The sequence below is a fragment of the Camelus bactrianus genome, chromosome 3 (assembly GCF_048773025.1).
Source record: "Camelus bactrianus isolate YW-2024 breed Bactrian camel chromosome 3, ASM4877302v1, whole genome shotgun sequence".
NCBI classification, from domain to species: domain Eukaryota; kingdom Metazoa; phylum Chordata; class Mammalia; order Artiodactyla; family Camelidae; genus Camelus; species Camelus bactrianus.
This window is the reverse complement of record NC_133541.1, coordinates 38,632,406-38,650,445: the sequence shown is the minus strand read 5'-3', so window position 1 is coordinate 38,650,445 and position 18,040 is coordinate 38,632,406. Positions and strand designations below refer to the sequence as shown.

Sequence of the window (18,040 nt, the reverse complement as noted above, 5' to 3'; positions counted from 1 at the left end):
GATTTTTGTGGGAGGAGGGAAAGGGGCAACTTCCAAGTAATCAACGAACTATAGTTTTAAACAAATAAGTAATCAAGTTCCCCCAAAGGTGCCAAATCTCTTTAGATAATTAGCCAAAACCAATGATTCCTACTGTCAAATTCGTCTCACAAGGGAAACATACATAAAGCAGTCCTTAAAGTTCTCAGAATAAGTCAGGAAACTCTAGAGAGCAACGGGTGACTATCACAAAAACATTTCCAACTCAAAATACCCCTTAAGCCTGTGCTTTGCATACACTAGTCAGATTTTTTTCAAAACAAGGATTACGGATGTCACACTTTAAAGAATTTCCTTAAACATAAAAATTTCCAATTGCCACAAAAGGGTCAGGCCAGGAACTGTTGGTCTGAGCTACCTTACAAATACCGTAATGCATGATGCAGCACAGGACTGTCTGAGCCGGAGCCCACGGCACTGAGTCCCCTGGAATCCGGCAGTCGGCCGCCCGCCCGCGCAGCTGCACGGAGCAGGAAGCACCGCACCCGCGCCGCCGTCCCCAACCACGCCGGAGAGGCTGCGGGGAGCAGTCCCCACCGCTTTGAAACTGAATGGCTGACACATCCGGTCCTGGCTCTTACACCACTCCGCCAAATGCAAACTTCAAAGGCCAAATTCAAACTCCAAACAGAAGTCACTCAAGTCTCAGTGGTGCAGTCCGCACTCCCAAGAACACTTGAAGCCCCATTGGGGGACGCAATCAGAAAACCCCATGTCCTAAAAGACCTCAAGCCCAGCGGGTTTGCAGCCCGTCAGCCCGCAAAGCTTTTGACAGACGTTACGGAGACATCCACCAGGAGCTCCCTGCGGCCAAGCTCCGGGAGAGCCGCCTTCGTCCCGGCCGGACTCCCAGTACCTGCCGAGCGGCTCTGCCTGTCACGGCCGCGGGGACCGCGCCGCTTTCTCCGCTGCCCTCCGGGCCCCCGCTCGGCCTCGGGCTCGGCTCTCCACCTACCCCGCCCCTTTTTTGACCACCGCCCGCCTGCAGGCTCTGGCCTCACCTCCGGTGCCCCCCGGGACTCTCGTCTGCGGTCGCCGCTGCCGCACTGCTCCCCGCCCCCTATCCCGGCCCGGAGGCAGCACCAGGGTTCTGCGCCGGGGCTCCTCAGAGAGCCCCGATTCTGGGAGCCCCACAAAGCCAGCCCGGGCCCCCACACCTTATCTCAACTGGTCCCCGCAGCGCGGCTTGCACGCCTGTCACATGTCTGCAAACAATAACAAACTCTCCGGCACGTCCCCGCCCCAGGCCCCCGTCCCGTCCCCCAGGCCAGGTCCGGGGCGCCGCCCGACGCCCATAGGGTTGAAGGGGGTGCCCAAGGGCTCGGGTTCAGGCGAGCAGCGCGCAGCCTCGCTGCGCAGATCCCCGGGACTACGTGCGCGGTGCCCAGGGTTCATTCATTGCCCTCACCCGCCCGCCTCTGAAGTCTCCACCGCGCCCCCAGCCGCGCTGCTCACCCGGCGAGGGCCGCCGCAGGAGGCGGCTCGGCGGCGGGCGTCCGCTTCTCCCCGGGCTCGGCCCCCGCGGGGCTCGGGGCGCCGCTGTCCGCTGCGGCCGCCGGTTCGGCAGGGTGGGCGCCGCCGCGGTTCGCGGCTCCGTGGGACGGCGGCACCGCCGCTGGCTGGAAACCGCTCCCGCCCGCCACCGCGTCCGCGGGCTCCGGCGACGGGGAAGTGGAAGAGGACGGCGGCGAGGCAGCGAGGAAAAGCGGCGGCTCCGGCAGCTGGTCCAGCTCCACACTCCGCACTTTGCGCAGCTGCCGCCGCCGCCAGTCCGCCCGCTCGCGGCCCCCGCTGCCCGCCTCCCGCAGCAGTCCGGCTGCTGCCGCGGGCCCGCTGCTCGCCTTGAGGGCCCCTCCGCCACCGCCCTTTTCGGGGCTCGCCGCCCCGGCGCCCGGGAATCCCGACGACGAGGCGCGATTCCCCGCCGCCGCCGCCATTTTCTCTCGCGGGCTGCATTCGGCCCCTGCGAGGGAGGGAGGGGGCGGGGAGAGTGCAGGGGGCGGGCGGACGGGCGGGCGCTGCGCCTCCAGCGTAGGGCCGCCTGCGCCAACTGCGTGAGCGCGGCCCTTCGGGCGCCTGGCCTGGACTGACGGGCGGGCGCTAGGGGTTCCGCCGCGGGGTATCGCGAGCGGCAGGTGGAGGGGGCGGAGCCGCGCGTCCGCCGGCGAGGTGGGCTCGGATGTGGCCGACGCGGGGCGCCTCGGGCTTAGCGCACCGCACCCGCCGCGCCGCCAGGTAGTCCCGGGCTGCACCGGCGGGAGGAGGAGCCTTGGCGGCGGCCGCGCCGCTTCCTCTCCGCTGCAATTGTGGCCCGGCTCTGCCGGCGCTCACCCAACGGGAGTTGCAGTTCGAACTTAGGTGTGTGGTGGGTTGAAGGGACAGCAGGCGAGAGGGTTTGCAGTCTGTCTGTCATTTGCACAGCCCTTTGCAGTGGGCGTCGGGGAACCCGGGCGCGGACCAACCCCTCCAGTTCCCCCTCCTCGCGGGACGCGCAGGTGGCGCCCTGGGCTGTCGCCTGCTGCAAAGCGAAAGGAACCCAAGGTTCAGCAGGCGTGCTGCCGCGGACCAAAAAATAGTTTTTTTTAGAAAAGCCTTCCTCCTCTTTTGCCCCCGTACCCTCAACTCGTACTACAAATAAAACAAAAGTTTCCTGCAGTATCTTGTTCATAACCTGAAGTCACAGATTTGGGACCTCTCTCTCTCACACCCTACCCCGCCCCCGGCTTTAGAGAGAAGCGAGGGCTCGGGGAATCTCTGTAGATCTTTATTTTTGATTTCGCTGTCTTTGGGGAAAGCAGCGATATTCAGGACTACATAGCGCACGTTTGGGGAAGGAACCAGGAAGTGCTCGATATTGTCATCCTCTGCCAGGTTCTGGCCCTGCCCGAATCCTATGCCTCTAGCTGCACGTCCGTCTTCCCGGCAGGGCTGGGCCACCGTCTGGGTTCCCTCCGCCCCCACCCCTGCTGTGCCCGAGTGGCCTCTGTGTCGATGCGAACCCTTCCAGTCCCTGGGGGCGTGTGGCGATAAGGTGCTTTGGAATGGAAAAAGCACTATTTACATGTTAATAATTTATTTAGACCTTTCTTTAGGATTCAGTGTGGCGTTTATTTCTCCCGTTGCCTTCTTTTCCTCCACCCGGTTTGTCTGTGATGGGAAATCTCCCATAACCCGGGAACCGAGTCCCTAGATTTATTTTGTGAAACATGAATTAAGGCCAGAGAGTAGGGGGCAGAGAGGGAAGGTTCCTCAGGAAGAGGAAGGAGAGCTCTGTCTTGTCAGTATTCATATATTTAGACAAGTCTAAACTGTCTACGAAATAATTCCTTTGACTTCTTGGAAGTAAAATGAAAGCCGCCTTCCCGGTACAGATGTTAACTGAGGAGGGTGGTGATATCCGAGGGACTTTTAAAACGGGTTCAGGTTTCGTATTAGCTTAGTGTTTTGAATACTGCTGCAACATCTACCATAAGATACTTTTAGTTACAATCAATGGTACAAATTTTGAAACTTTAGATAAATCTGTTAAAATGTTAAGTCTACATTTAGGCTACAATTATACAGTCTTTTAAGGGTAGCCAAGTGTATCATCCAAAGCAAACTAGTTATTTCCCAGGTCTTCCCGTATGGCCACACCCACCAAACCCTACATTGGAAAGGATAAATCTTCCTCTTTCCTAGTCAGATCAGAAAACCTTTGAATTGGCACACACATACTTAGGTACCTGTAAATGAGAAGAGTAAGTAGATGCCACCTTCAGCCTTTCAAAATTATTCCAATTTTGATGTTTGGCCAGAGTAGCAAAGTAGAATGGGATTCCAGCAAAACATTTACTTTTGCCTCTTCATTTGTACACAGCGATGAAAATGGGACCAAGTGAGGGGTGTACCAAATTCAAACACTATTAACTAGTTCTCTGACCTCCTCCATCCATCACACCACCATGGAGAAATCTAAGTGCTGGTCTTTCACCTAGTTTTTGGTGCTTTGAGTCATCTGTTCCTTAACCTTTTTTGTAAATATCCGGGTTGTCACTGTGCATCTATACACTGACAAACCGATTTTTTTTTTGAAAAGAGAAAAATAATCAAAGGACATGCTTGACTGAAGAGTGTTCTTCCTCTGCCATATGTCAGTACAAAGTCTTCATTGAAGATAATTTAACCCATGGGATTGCTACCATAGTTTTTGCATTTTAAGACTCTAGCTCTGGTTTCGGTGCTGTTGCATTCTGCTTTATAATATTGCATAAAGACATATGTCAAATTGCCTAAATTTGATTTCTTTAATGACAGAAAGGAGACTTGCTTATCTTCAAAGGTTGCTTGTACACTGAAAATTCTAGTTACTATTTCTAAGCTCTTTATTTCTATCCTCTCAGATACAAATGTTCCCGTGATTTCATTTATACCAGGACAACTTTGGTAACCTTTACACCAGTGCTTTACAGATCACTGCTTCTACGTAGTGCTTCTGGGAACTGCCTAAGCCACACTTCAGTTCCTACATCACACTCATTTGGAGGATCCAATTTAATATTCCTCATCGTGCATGAATATCACTGCTATTAGAATGAACGGATTTAAAATGCACTGGCAGCAATATTTCAGCCTGTGCATCTTTCATCATATATTTATTAAATGCCTACTAAGCACATACAAGGAGTTTTCTTCTCTCGACATACTGGGTTTTTTCTTCCATATTTACAAAATTAAATAAAATGTTCCCATTTGCAAATATTTTTATTAGTGGGTATTTATCAGGCTAACTCTGGTAGAATTTCAGATCCATCAATGTGTGTGTGTTTTCATGCCTCTGTTTGTGAGATCTATGTCTTAGGTAGACATAGAGAGTCAGAAGGTAACCTTGAGAATAGAGTAAAAGCTGGTGTTCTATCAGGCTTGTAAATATTTATTATGGAATACTTGCAGGAGAGTTGGGGCTAGAAGTAGGTTTCCCATCTTCTTTTCAGACATCATACTTCCCAGGTGTTTCCAGATGTTCTAAGTCAGGAAATTTTGTCATTCATGGGATAATTGGCCCTCTACAAGAACACTGTAGGTGACATTATAGTACAAAGTTTCTTAACCTACCTCCGTTTAGCTGACTCCTCCAATAACAGATACCTGTCATTCCCAGCGTGGTGTGCAGCATACAGAGGGATGCCACAGCATGATGATTGCCCATGACACCTGCACACTTCTGCTGCCATTGGGTGAGTTATGGACCCCAAGAGAATCCATTATATTTGGTCCAAACCTAATTACACCTATTGTAACTTTCCTTATGGAATTTAATTAAGTACTATTAAACTGATTATTAAATTAATAAAATATAAGTATGTATGTACAAAATGAAAGCTGTTCCAATGATAACTAAGTTAAATGCTTTGAAAGAATGAATGAAGGTGAGACACTGAAAAAAAGTCTCTACCAGATTAGTTGTATGATGATTGTGAAAGATGGGGCAAAAAGCATTCAAAAAAAATTCTGTAAGAACTTTGCATGTACTATCACTTCTCACTTAAATTGAAAGAAACTCAAAGTGAAAGTTGTAAACAATTACATATATGAGAACGATACATGGGGCTTTGAATAGTGGACCCATACTCAAAGGACCAAGACCCTAACAGCCAAATACTGGTCAAAAAACCCCAAACTATACAAAACAAAACCCTGCTATTTATGTTTTAAGCTAAAAGAAAATATTTTATGCCATATATATTTTATTTATTTATTTATTTTTATTTTTATTTTTATTTATGATTCCTTTTTATTAACCAGCCACCTAAACATTTTACATGTAGTTGTATGTACTTCAAATCAGAAACTCAATTTTGTAGTAAGTAATGAAAACCAGTTGAATTGGGGTTTTATATTTAAAAAATAAAACTGCAACTTATGACATTTGATCAATCTCAGCAAAATTCTGCTTGCCTTTGCAACTCTGCACTGATTCTTTGAATTATTTGAATGAGCCATGTTGGTTGCTGTTTTTTGATGTATGTTGTGATATTCTTTTTTCAATTGATTTTTGTGGCTTGATAATAACTATCATTTTTGCAAAAAATATTCAAAGATTTCATACATTTCCCCAAGGTACTCCTACAATATTCAGTTGCTTTCTTTGAATCTGTATCCTTGTTGGTTTTCTCTTCCTTTGTGGTCCACTGGTCCAGCTCTGCTAAATCCTACACTGACAAGACTTTATATGTGATGTAAGAAGTTTTGTACCACTTCCAGTTGCTTAGTCAATTTCTGCATCTTTTACAATATTTGCACCTTCACTTTGCAATGGATTCGTGTTGTTTTGGGGTCAAAGCTGCTAAAGAGGTATACAAAATTGGTATCCACTAGAGCAGTGCCATGCCATCTGATAAAATATAATGCAAACCAGAAATGCAAGTCACATACGCAATTTAAGATTTTCTAGTAGCCACATTAAAAAAAAAAAAAACTAAAAAGCAACAAATGAAGTTAATTTCAATAATAAATTTTATGTTCCATACTATATGCAAAATGTTACTATTTCAATATGTAATCAATATTAAAATATTACTAATGAGATCTTTTACTATTTATTTTTGTACTAGATCTTTGAAATTCAAGTGCTCAAAAGGCACGTATAGATAGTGGTGAGTGTATCAGACATCACAGCCCCAGAGCCATTGTAGCTAAGATTTAGGAGTTTCATGGTCTGTTAAATGGTTAGTTAGGCCAGATTAGTGTATAACTAAATACCCACATTTAAAAAAAAAAAATCCACATTTATATGTTCAGGAGATAAAGAATCACAATAGATATAAATTAGTAACATATAACTAAGCAAATTAGTCTTTCTACTTCAAATAAATTTTAGGTACCCTTGTCAGTTATCTTTTAAACTACAATTCTGATTTTGTCCCCTCTCCTCAAACTCTTTAGTTGTTCCACCTTACATAGACAGTAGAATCCAAATTCCTTCTTTCATTCATTCAGCAAATATTAAGTATATTCATTCCCATGTACTGCATACCATGCAAAACCCAGGAATACCACAGGGATCAAAGTAGACATGCCATCTACCCTGATGGAGCTCCCAGTCTATCACAGCCCTCTACTTTCCACCACTGGGTGTTCAGTGCTCAGCAGAGTTCACCCTGTCCTGCGCCTGGGCTCCAGCCACAAATATCCATTCCCCAGTTCAGGAACAGGTCACACTCTCTTTCTTCCATGCTTTCACCCATGAGCCCTCTTCTCCGGAATACACTTCCTTAAATCCACCCCACCCCCGGACTCTGGCCACCACCACCCCTGGGCCAGTCCCATTCCTAACATTTGGAGTCTCAGGGCGAGTACAGATGAAGGCCCCATACAACACTTAAAATTATTTAAATGTCCACATGTAAACCAACAGCAAGTAAAATATGTTTTAGGCTTCTACCCTGATAAATATACCTTTGTAAAGACAAAATTGAATGCTATATGTAAAATTATGATTTTTATATGACTGACAACAAAATATTAAAGACAATTGTATTTATATCTGTGTGCTCCATTGATGGGCTGACAGTATATAAGGAATAAAATAAAGACATATATTAAATTCCTATTTTTATTTACACAAAATTTCTAATTATATTGTTATAATTGGGATTTTCACACAATTTGCATTTGCTCACTTGAAACAATCTAATTACCCATTATTATTAAAAGACAAAATTCTATTTTAAGACATGAATTTGATGAATATCAAAATTTTAAATAAAATTATATAAATAAAGCTGAACTTTAAACTTTTTAAACATTTTATTAAATGTCTTTAAATATTTTATTAGAATAAAACTATTTGAAATTCCAGCATTCAATAGCCATATGGTTGCCAACGTAAGGAATAGCGACACCCTTCACACGCTTTGTCTATACCTCCATAAATACATATCTAAGTCATACTACTGCTGAATATTGCAATATTTTTCTCAGTGTTTATGTGCAGCTGTTGTGAGTACTGCCCTAATGGGTAGGTAGCTTGATACCCATGAAACAGGACGAAAAGAGAAGCAAGAATGTGGACACTCAGATAAATAGGATATGACATGTTGGTATTCAGGAATCCATCACATTCCTGTTAGCAGAGGGGCAGATTTGGCAAGTTAGCTTGTCTCTTCTCTTACTAAACACTTCTACTAGTGAGATTCTCCCTGACTGCAAGTTAACATTGATCTCCAATGTCGGCTGCAGCATAGCCACAGACCTTCTTGACATGTCAGGGCCATGGGACAAGTCATGTGAAGGTGTTGGTCTTGAGAGCAAATGTTTAGGGTTATGGGTCATGATGAGTCAGCACAGCACACCAGACCCGAGCGACCACGGTAGCTGTGCGTTCTTTAGTAAATTTGTTTTTCCAAGTGTGTCATGGATGGTGCGTTGTATCCTCCTACCCAGGTCTGAGGGAGGTACTGCTAGGCGCCTGCTATGGGTATGCCCCGTTCCACGTGCTAGAAGTAGAGGGAGTGAGACAATGCCCTTTCCCTCAGAGGACTTCCAGAGTTTGCCTTGTGCAAGAGCTACTTTTGTCCATGTCCATGTTATCCACCACCTTATGAGACCCTGGAGAAAGAGACCATCACCTATTCATCATTCCTGCCTCCCTAGAGTCCCTAGCTCAGTGCCTTGCAAGTAGTAGATGCTCAATTAAGAGAAGTTGATGAAAGTTGCTACAAAACACTCACTGTTGGGGGAAGGAAGGTATAGCTCAGCAGTAGAGTGCATGCTTAGCATGCACAAGGTCCTGGGTTCAATTCCCAGCCCTTCCAAGAAGAAAAGCACCAACTGTCTAAGACTCCTCAGGATTTGATCCTTAATTCCAACCATTCCCTTCCTAACAGGGGAAGGGTTCTCCTTCTTTCAAATAGTACTATTTTATTTGCAAATATAATTGTGCACTTTCTTTAGAAGAAAGTGAGAATTTATTTCTACATGTATTCTAATTGTCTTTTATTGGGGATAATTGGGAAAGAGGGAGGGAAAGCGAGAAAAAGGGAGGGAAGGGAGAGGAGAAGGGAAGGGAGAGAAGAAGGAAAGAGAGAACGGGAGAGAACTGGGGAGAGGGAATCTAAAATGCAGAAGAGAATGGCAGAATTTGAAAATATATGTACATACATATGTATGTATATGTATAACTGAATCTCTTTGTTGTACACCTGAAACTAATGTTGTAAATCAACTGCACTTCAATACAAAATTAAAAAAAAATTTAATTAAAAATAATTTTAAAGAAGAAGAGAATGGCAGAAAAGGAGCTGTATTTGTAACACAGGAAACAAATCCGAGAATTTGTAGGAAGAGGATCCTGGAAAGTTTCTAGGGAGCGTAGGATGTTAGAAATTATTGATAATTATAAACAATTTATTTAGCACTTACTATATGCCAGTATGGTGATAAGTGCTTCATGTATATTAACTTATTTAATCTACACAACCCTATGAAGTAGGCACCAACATCATCTCTACTTTACAGATGAAGAAACTGAAGCACAGAAAGGTTAAGTAACTTAACCAAGGTTGCTCAGCCAGGAAGTAGTGAAGGTGATATTTGAAGTTAGATACTCTGGCTGCACAGCCCATTCTTCTAACCTTAAAGCTGCAGTAGATATCCATTATTACTAATATAACATATAAAATTTCTTTGTTGATTTTCAATCGTTAGATATTATTTTCTTAGTGAACATAAAAATATTCATAAGATCTTTCAGAGTTTTTGCTTCAGTGAAGTTTTTATTCCCTAATGCTTTAAGCATCTCAAGTGAAAACTTTACCATGGGTATCTTCACTAACATACTCTTTGAATGGGGAAAAGGATATTACACTCTGTGTTATTTTTTTAACCCAAGGTTCCAAGCTGTTTTAAATCTTATATTTAAAAAAGATCTTCATATACCAAACATAAAAAATGACCTTTGAATTACTGTGGATCTTTAAATTCATTACACAAAGAAATGGAAATTGATAGCTAATCTAAATAGTCTCTGAAAAGGTGTGGTAGAGGTGGCTGCCTGCCAAATTCCCTCTCTCCATCCATTGCCATACAGCTGTAGTTGGGAAGCAGCTGCTTAGCCATTGTGGGGACTCCATTTCCCAGCCTGCCTTGCAGCTAGGTATGGCCATGTGACTGGTTCTCATCAACAGAACATGCACCGTGGTTTCAAATAAATGGCACTGATTGGAGACAGATGACTACAATGCCCTGTGGGATGGCAGAGCAACAGAACAAAAGGGTCCTTGAATGACTAGGTGGAGGACAACCCCTCTAGACAACTTCCTGAATTCCTTCCCAGGAAAAAAATTCTATTTTTTTGACTAAGGAATAAAATTCTAGTGTCTTGTACCATTACTTGTTTAATCTTTTTGTTATTGCTGTTTAATATACCCTAAATAATACAGTATAATTTTCTTTGTTCTCTAATGCATTGTAATCCTTATAGCTTTCTATAGGAGAAGCAGCATGACTTAGAGACAAGACAGTATGGTGTCTGTCGAGTCTATGTTTGAATCTCAGTTCTTCCATTATTAGCTACATGACCTTGGCAAGCTGTACACACTTTAGTCATTATTAATGAGGGGATATACTGTTAGAAGCTCACCCTTTTCCTCTCACCCTTACCACTACTTTGTGATGCACCAGCCAGATTTCCATGCTAGCAACTGCATCTCTCTGGCCTTCCACGTGGCCAGCTGGAAGTGGGCTCCCCTTCCCAGTCCTGAGCAGTCCTTAACCAGTGATGGAAGTTGCAGTGGTGTATTGCAGGTGGTTTGCACCAACTTATAAGAACCCAGAAAGCATCTCTTCCCAACTCCAAGTTCAGTGATGTCACACTGGCAGCTTAAAATTGACCAATGGGAGTGTTTATACCACTGGAATTAGCAAATACTGCAAATCCGAACTCTCCTACCCTCTCCCAGAGCTGTTGGTTAAACATTGACCAACTTTTTTACCCTTGATGTAGGATAACTCAGGAATGTGTTCTACAGTGATCTCTGGATTTTTTTTCCAGCAGGATTAAGCTCCAGCTACTCATAGTGGTAGCCAGCTTGGAAATACAATCTTTTTTAGCTGCCTTCCCAGTGTAACTTCTTCACTACTCTGCCATCACCTCCCAAACAACTATTTGCATTAGAATCCTGTCCAAGTTCTGCTTTTATGGGAACTCAAACTAGGATAGGGGCTAGCAATAAATAAAGTTGAAATTATGTCAAGTACATAGCACTTAATAGGTGCATCACAAATATTCGCTCTTCCCTGCGCTGAAATAGTACATGTCTAAAGCAAACTCAGCAGTTATTACAGGCTAATTAATCATGATAGGAATTGAATGTATGCATTTAAAACTCAATTGTCTAAATGGCCAATAGGCACATGAAAAAATTCTCAATATTGCTAATTATCAGAGAAATGCAAATCAAAAACTACAATGAGTTATCACCTCACACCAGTCAGAATGGCCATTAAAAAGTCATTAAAAGTCCACAAACAATAAATGCTGGAGAGGGTGTTAGAAAAAGGAACCTTCCTACACTGCTGGTGGGAATGTAGTTTGGGAAAATAGTTTAGAGATTCCTCAAAAAACTAAAAATTGACTTACCATATGATCCAACAATCCCACTCCTGGGCATACATCCAGAGGGAACTCTACATGCACCCCAGTGTTCACAGCAGCACTGTATACAATAGCCAAAACATGGAAACAACCTAAGTATCCATCGACAGAGGACTGGGTAAAGAAGCTGTGGTATATTTACACAATGGAATACTACTCAGCCATAAAAAATAAAATAAAGCTCGATTGTCTAAATACATGAATCACTTCCAATGACTTTAAAACTTTCATTATTTTAAATAGAGTTTTATCATGATAAGTAAAAACTGCATATATTAAAACTCAAGATAAATCCCTAACATATACATAGAGACAAAATTAACTTAAATCTACTCTTGTAGATTTAAGTTAGATACAGATCTCCAGGTTTCCTTTACATTGCTGGTAGCTATAGACTTCTAATAAATTTAAGGTCTCTGACCTCTTATTTGTCTTGATGTTTCTTTAGCAGTTGTCAGGTTTTTAAAATTTTGTTTTTTATTTTAGATACTCATGCTGACCTCTTATTTTATGTCACCTTGGAATAGTGATAGATGCCAGGATCCCAGTATTCTAGAAATAAATCACACTGGAAAGCTCTTTTAAAGTTGCTTACAAAGATATAACCTTTCTGGATATTTTTCTTTTAAAAAGGTCCTTTTTGATGTCTTTATGGTGAAATTATGATGAACATTTCTTACCTTATTTTATTTCAAGGTAAATGGGGTCTTAAAAGACTAAGAACTGAGAATGTTTTAGAAAAGCCAAACTGATCAGTTTCTGAAGAAAGGGCATGATGATTTAGTAGAAAAAGCACCAGACCAAGAGCCAGGAGTCTCAGATTGTTACCACTTCTGTCTGTGTTACACTGGGTGAGTCATTCAGTCACTTCCCTTCCCTCGGTCTTAGTGCTTCCATTTTCAAAGTAAGGATCCTGAAGGACATTTAACATCTATTTCAGCTTTAATATTTTATAAAAGTCTAACACATACGAACAAAGGCCCCAGTTCAAATTCTGTGGTTATCATTTACTGGTCCTGTCTTAACATTTCATAGGCTGTAAGGCAATAGGAAAAGGCTTCTGGTCATGTTGGGTTTTTGCTATTGAATTTGTTATGTCAATTACTATGTGAAAATCAGAAAATAGTACCTTTATGGAGGAAGGGGGTGTGGAGAAGGAGGCAATAAAGTGTTTTTCCTTAAAGTTTTAATGTTAGAAAAAATGAATGATTCTTGATTGTGGTTCACCCGCTGATTTTTAAGTGTGTTTTAGGTTTAACTTATTGTTAATCATACATGCAAATTAAAACAGTGAGAGTTATTTATTTTCTATCAGACTGACAATATTTAAAAAGGTGGCTAGTGCCTGGTGTGGTTAAGGACAAGAAGAAACATTCACCATTGGCAGGATTTAATCTGTACCTGTTAGCTGAGGTCCCCCCCAGAAAGCAGAGCCAGAGACAGGGGGACAGGAGTTGGGGAGTGAAAAGAGAGAGAAAAGCCAGTCCAGGGGACCCCTTTCCATTAGTGACCACCCCTGTGGGCAATCAGGACTGGATCCCTCCAGGACTTTCTGAGGAGCTATGTAGATCTGCCTCCCAATTGCCCACCCAAAGAATGGAGAAGGCTGCAAAAGGAGGTGTTAGTCTTTCACATTCCGAGGTTTGCGCATGTGCCAAAGCTGATCAGGGCCCCACAGGCACACAGTCTGAGAAACCCTGGGGCAGAAGTGAGAGATAGCGAGGTGAGGCTGGAGTGAGGTGCCGTCAGGCCGCGGACAGCTGCGTGAAGCTGCAGCAATAATGGGGGTAAACAGTGGGCCAAGATGTGAGGTGGGCACAGGGCATTCAATACAATACCATAGTTAGAGGACAATGTAAAATGTTGTTCAAAAGTTTAAATAAACCTGTGCTCTGAAACAGCGTCTCTACTCTGCAGAGAACTATTTTTATTCTACAGAGAACCAAGAATGTCCTTTAGAGCAGTGTTTCTATTCATTCTATTCAAGAGTAACAATAAACCAAATGTCAATTTGTAGCAGTTAGATTAAAAAAATTATGCTAACCAAATTAATATTCAGTAATGAAGAAGAGTGAAAAAAAGAGTAAAATAGCTCGTTCTGCCTATATATTGTATTGACACAGAGAAATTTGTCTGAAATGTAGTTAAGTGGAAAAGAAGTAGCAGAAAATTATATGATTCCAATTTTGAAAAATCTATGCATATATTATTTTATATATATTTGTATTATATAATGCTAATATGATATGATACAATTTTTAAAAAAATATTTCAAATACATATACAATGGTTAATAGCACTCTTGGGAGTTGGATGGAGGAAACTTCACTTTTTATTTCTATAATCTTTGTACATTCTAAAACAGACTTGTATCTGTTTTTCAATAACAAATAAATAATAATAATCAATTTAAATAATACATACAAATGTAAAATGATAAATATTTGCAAAAAGTGTGCCTTATTATTAGTGATTTTGTTTTGGCAAAGTTTTAGTTAGACTGAGATAACTTATCTAATTTTTGAAAATAAGTATTTCTATAACAAATCCACTAATTTCCATATATTACTAAGTTTACATTTTGGGAAGTCAGGATGACATTAAATGCTACAATGCCAGGTTCTCTTTTGGAAATATAACACTTTATAACCGATTTTATTTGCTTATTTTTCCCCAACTTTGGTGGTGAACATTTGAGTTGGTTATGAAGACTTCTGCACTTCACTTTAAAATTACAACACAGAAGAGACTGATCCTTGCAATATATTCAATGTACACTGTGGACCCAGTGTGCTTTTTAGTACATTAAGTAATTAAATAAAGTGTTTTTGCCAAGTCAAAAAACAAAAACAAAAACTAAAAAAGAAATACAGCTCATGAGGAGGGGGAAACAGTCTTGATTTGGGGGCTTAGTTTAGTACCACCCTGTACTTCCTAAGAGGACATCTATCATTGACTTCCATCTCTAATTAAATTACAGAGAAAAATGATTTCTAAAATGAAAAAGTAAAAGTGTCAATGTAGTAGTGGCTCTAAAATGCAGGAAATCTCTGCAGAGGGCCCTCCCCTTCACACGTATTTACTGGCAGTTGCAGGATGCATCTGTTGCTTCAGATGATTTAATGGGCAGAGAATCTGCAGGGCCAAGCTGGAAGAGAGTGCGGTAAGATGCAGAAGCTTGAACAGAGGCATTTACCCTCCTCAGTTTTGTAGGTTACAGTCTGAGACAGGCAGAGGAAAACTCAGTATGGCTTTTCTTTAAGAAGTGCCCCAAATGGTGGGGAAGTCACGAGACTATCTTCTTTACTACTAAATAGATTTGTGTAAATGGGTGGGCATTGTTGTTATAGCTCATTAGTACATATGAAAACACTGGAATGCCAATTCTTTTTGAGGTAACAGTGGACGAGGCAGAAGACCATGGAAATAAATACCTCATCTTATTTTAATCACTTTTAATATCTCAGAGGGTCTCAAAATTTTGTTTTAAAGATTCATCTCCTTTAGAAATAGATACTGACAAAGTAGGGGAACTCATTCCAAGAAGACTTAGGTTTTTTATTTTTCAAATACTACAATGTTCAGGGATGACAATTATATGGGCATACCATTGGAAATCAAAAGCTTCTGAAATACAAGAACGTTTCTAAGCTGATTTTTAAATTGCCGTCTTTTCTGAAAAGCAATTCTTTATCTTCCTGAAACAGCTGACCATATGTTGATACTTCAATTCTGCACTGAGGGCTGAGGAGACCCAGGACATTTGCATTTTTCTATTTTCCAACTGCTCTGCAGGCCTGTTGGCTAGGCCCGGTGTTCCTCACTGCAGTTTCAGGCCCAGGCCCAGCTCTGCCTATTCATGTGACAGTTACTGATTATCATCTGGTCTGGCAGAAGAGAAGAGGCAGCTCCCAAACAGTCTGGCCTATCACATACTGGAGCTGTCAGTCTCCAGAGAGGCTGAGCATATGTTCAGAGTGGCCCCTCCTAAGTCAGCTGAGTTTTGGCCTCTTCACTTGTATCTTTCTTTTTCCTTAGAGGCTATTTTCTTTTTCTTCAAAGGGAAGTATCTCAGCATCTGTCATAACTTTTCATAATAATCTAATCAATAATAATAATGTCAGCTTAGGTAACTGATGAGAGGATGTCATAAAATTACAAGTTGGGTTCTCCTGTGAAAAGCTGCTGTTGTTTTTACCCGAGGAATTTGCTGTTGGATTCGTTGCCTCCCTCAAAAATGTATAGACAGGAGACTGGGGCTGTCCTGTGAGCTTACCAATAGCTCAGAGAAGGTCTTAATCCTTGTTTATTGACATTGGATTATTTAATATTCCTATTGTTTTTGCTTGCATCTGTACTTTGCCAAAAATGAGTTGATTATTTTTAAGGGAGGAGGAATACCACATAATCCAGAGAACAAAATAAATTAAAATTATTGGTAGGAAGACTAAAATTGGGAAAAACTCATTTACAAGAATCAGTAATTTTTACTTTCTTCACTTGACTTTGATGAAAATGCGTTCACATGGTTTGCCATGTGTCTCTCTGACTGCCCTTTCTCAGTCTCTTGCTGATTTTCTCCTCAGTCCTTAGGTCTCTTTTCTTTTAAATCCACCCATTCCAGGGAAGATTTCATCTTGTCTCTTAACTTAAAAAAAAAAACAGTGATTTTGAATTTGATTCATTCGGTGTTTGCTAAGAGCCCCCTGTGTGTCAGGGGTTTTTGCATTCTGTCACCCGATTTAATTCTTCCACAGCGCTTTCTCCCAATGGACCTAGTTCTTCTTCCCATTTTACAGACTTGGAAATGGAACCTCGGGGAGATTTCAAAATCCTGCCCCAAATTACTTAGCTGTCAAATTGGCAGGAGAGGCTGCTAACCCTACATTTGGTATTCTTCACACTACATATCACGCCTTCCAGGAAGAATAAGAGTATTCTTTGTATAACAGATAGGCATTGCTTAATCAGTCAACAAATATTTATCAAGTGCCTATTAGTTACCAGGCACTTAAAGGTTTTTTGAGTAGCGATAGTGTAATCACTCACAGGTAATAGTGTAATCACTCAACCAGTGCTACTGTGGGCAGCAGTACAAATTTCCCAGTAATTCACTGGAGTTAGACGTTTAATTGGTGATAAAAGCAATATAATTTCTTTGAATGATGCTGAGTAACTCCGACTGGGACCACGCCCTCATTAGCTGTAACTCACTGAGGTAGCCGGCTCACACCAGAGAACGTGGGACTGGAGTTTCACAACAGATTCTTATGCATTTCACTAGAAATACCCAGCATGTACAGCAGACATTCAGGCTAGTCAAATGCTTCATAACAATCACAGTTTTGTATTTTCTCAGTTTTGTATTTGAGTTCTTCACATTCACCTTCTCGGTAAGTCTGTTTCAAAGTTCAGCTCTTTCTTCTTCTTCTAAAGATAACTCACATGGATAAGGAAGAAAAAAAAATCTAATAAAGGTGCCAAGAAAACACTTTGCTTTATAAAGTCCTCATAACTGAAGGAATGCTAATCAAACTTTCTCTCTAAATTAAGTTTTGGGTTGACTCCAATATGGAAAAGGCCAGCTGCAAAGGATATAATCCCAGAAATTTGCAAATCCCAGAAATTTTACTTATTCTTTGTCTTTGACGCTAATCTTTTCTATTGGCATTCAGTAGGGCTGATAGAAATCCGTTGGAGATGAACAAATGGAGATGGTTAAAACCGAACAGAATGAGCTCATAAAAAAAGCGTTGGTTGGTCATCAGTGAACAATAGCCCATAAAAAATATCATTGTTTTTCAACTCATAACTTCAGAAGAGTCTTTGGGTGAAATGTCACCTCGCCTTCCTGAAGTGCTTCCCTTTACCAAGTAATTAAAAATTTAATTGAATTCAAAAGGGCAGAATAGGCCCTCAGCATGTTACACTTAAAGTATAATCAGTATCTAATTTGTCTAAATGCATGGCTAAATGAAGGGACATTATCCAACAACACATGGTGTATACTTGTTTTAATCATTTTCCCCTTTAATATTTATATGTCGCTGATTAGAAATAATATTATAAAATAGTGGTTTTAGCCAGATGACCTGAAAGCCCAATCAGAACAGCCCAAGTCTAGTTTTTCTCGAAATGATGATGAATGAACGTTACTGTACTTGACAACCCACTGCAAGAACCTATGTGCAAGTCTGTCTCTCCTCCGTGGCCCAAGGGGGAAAGACAAGGACAAGGCAAATACAGCAGAAAGCTTCCATTCCATCTGCACCTTCTTATCACCAGAAATATACCCCTTTAGAAAATCTCAAAGGGTTGATGACTTGATTCCAGGTCAGGAGAGGAAGTGAAAGATGATGTTCGGTT

The 18,040-nt window shown here is 41.8% G+C and overlaps 1 protein-coding gene and 1 long non-coding RNA gene across 10 annotated transcripts in view; one reads left to right on the top strand and one right to left on the bottom strand.

Annotated features, from left to right (window-relative positions):
- Window positions 1–2,068, bottom strand: part of MAP3K1 (mitogen-activated protein kinase kinase kinase 1) — a 66,640-nt gene extending 64,572 nt beyond the window's left edge. Inside the window, exon 1 of one of the 3 annotated variants that reach the window (XM_074358521.1) lies at window positions 1,495–2,068. In XM_074358521.1, the coding sequence (XP_074214622.1) occupies window positions 1,495–1,976 (482 nt within the window). In that variant the 5' untranslated portion in view covers window positions 1,977–2,068. Of the gene's footprint in view, window positions 1–397; window positions 996–1,040; window positions 1,394–1,494 lie in introns of those variants that run through there. The other 2 variants (XM_074358523.1, XM_074358522.1) reach the window with 2 other exon arrangements.
- LOC105077798 (uncharacterized) overlaps window positions 1–18,040 on the top strand; it is a 199,052-nt gene that overhangs the window by 96,930 nt on the left and 84,082 nt on the right. For 6 of the 7 annotated variants that reach the window (XR_012504316.1, XR_012504332.1, XR_012504322.1 and 3 more), the window contains exons 1-2: window positions 2,100–2,397; window positions 5,180–5,255. This is a non-coding gene — a long non-coding RNA (uncharacterized LOC105077798). Of the gene's footprint in view, window positions 1–2,099; window positions 2,398–5,179; window positions 5,256–18,040 lie in introns of those variants that run through there. The other variant, XR_012504319.1, reaches the window with a different exon arrangement.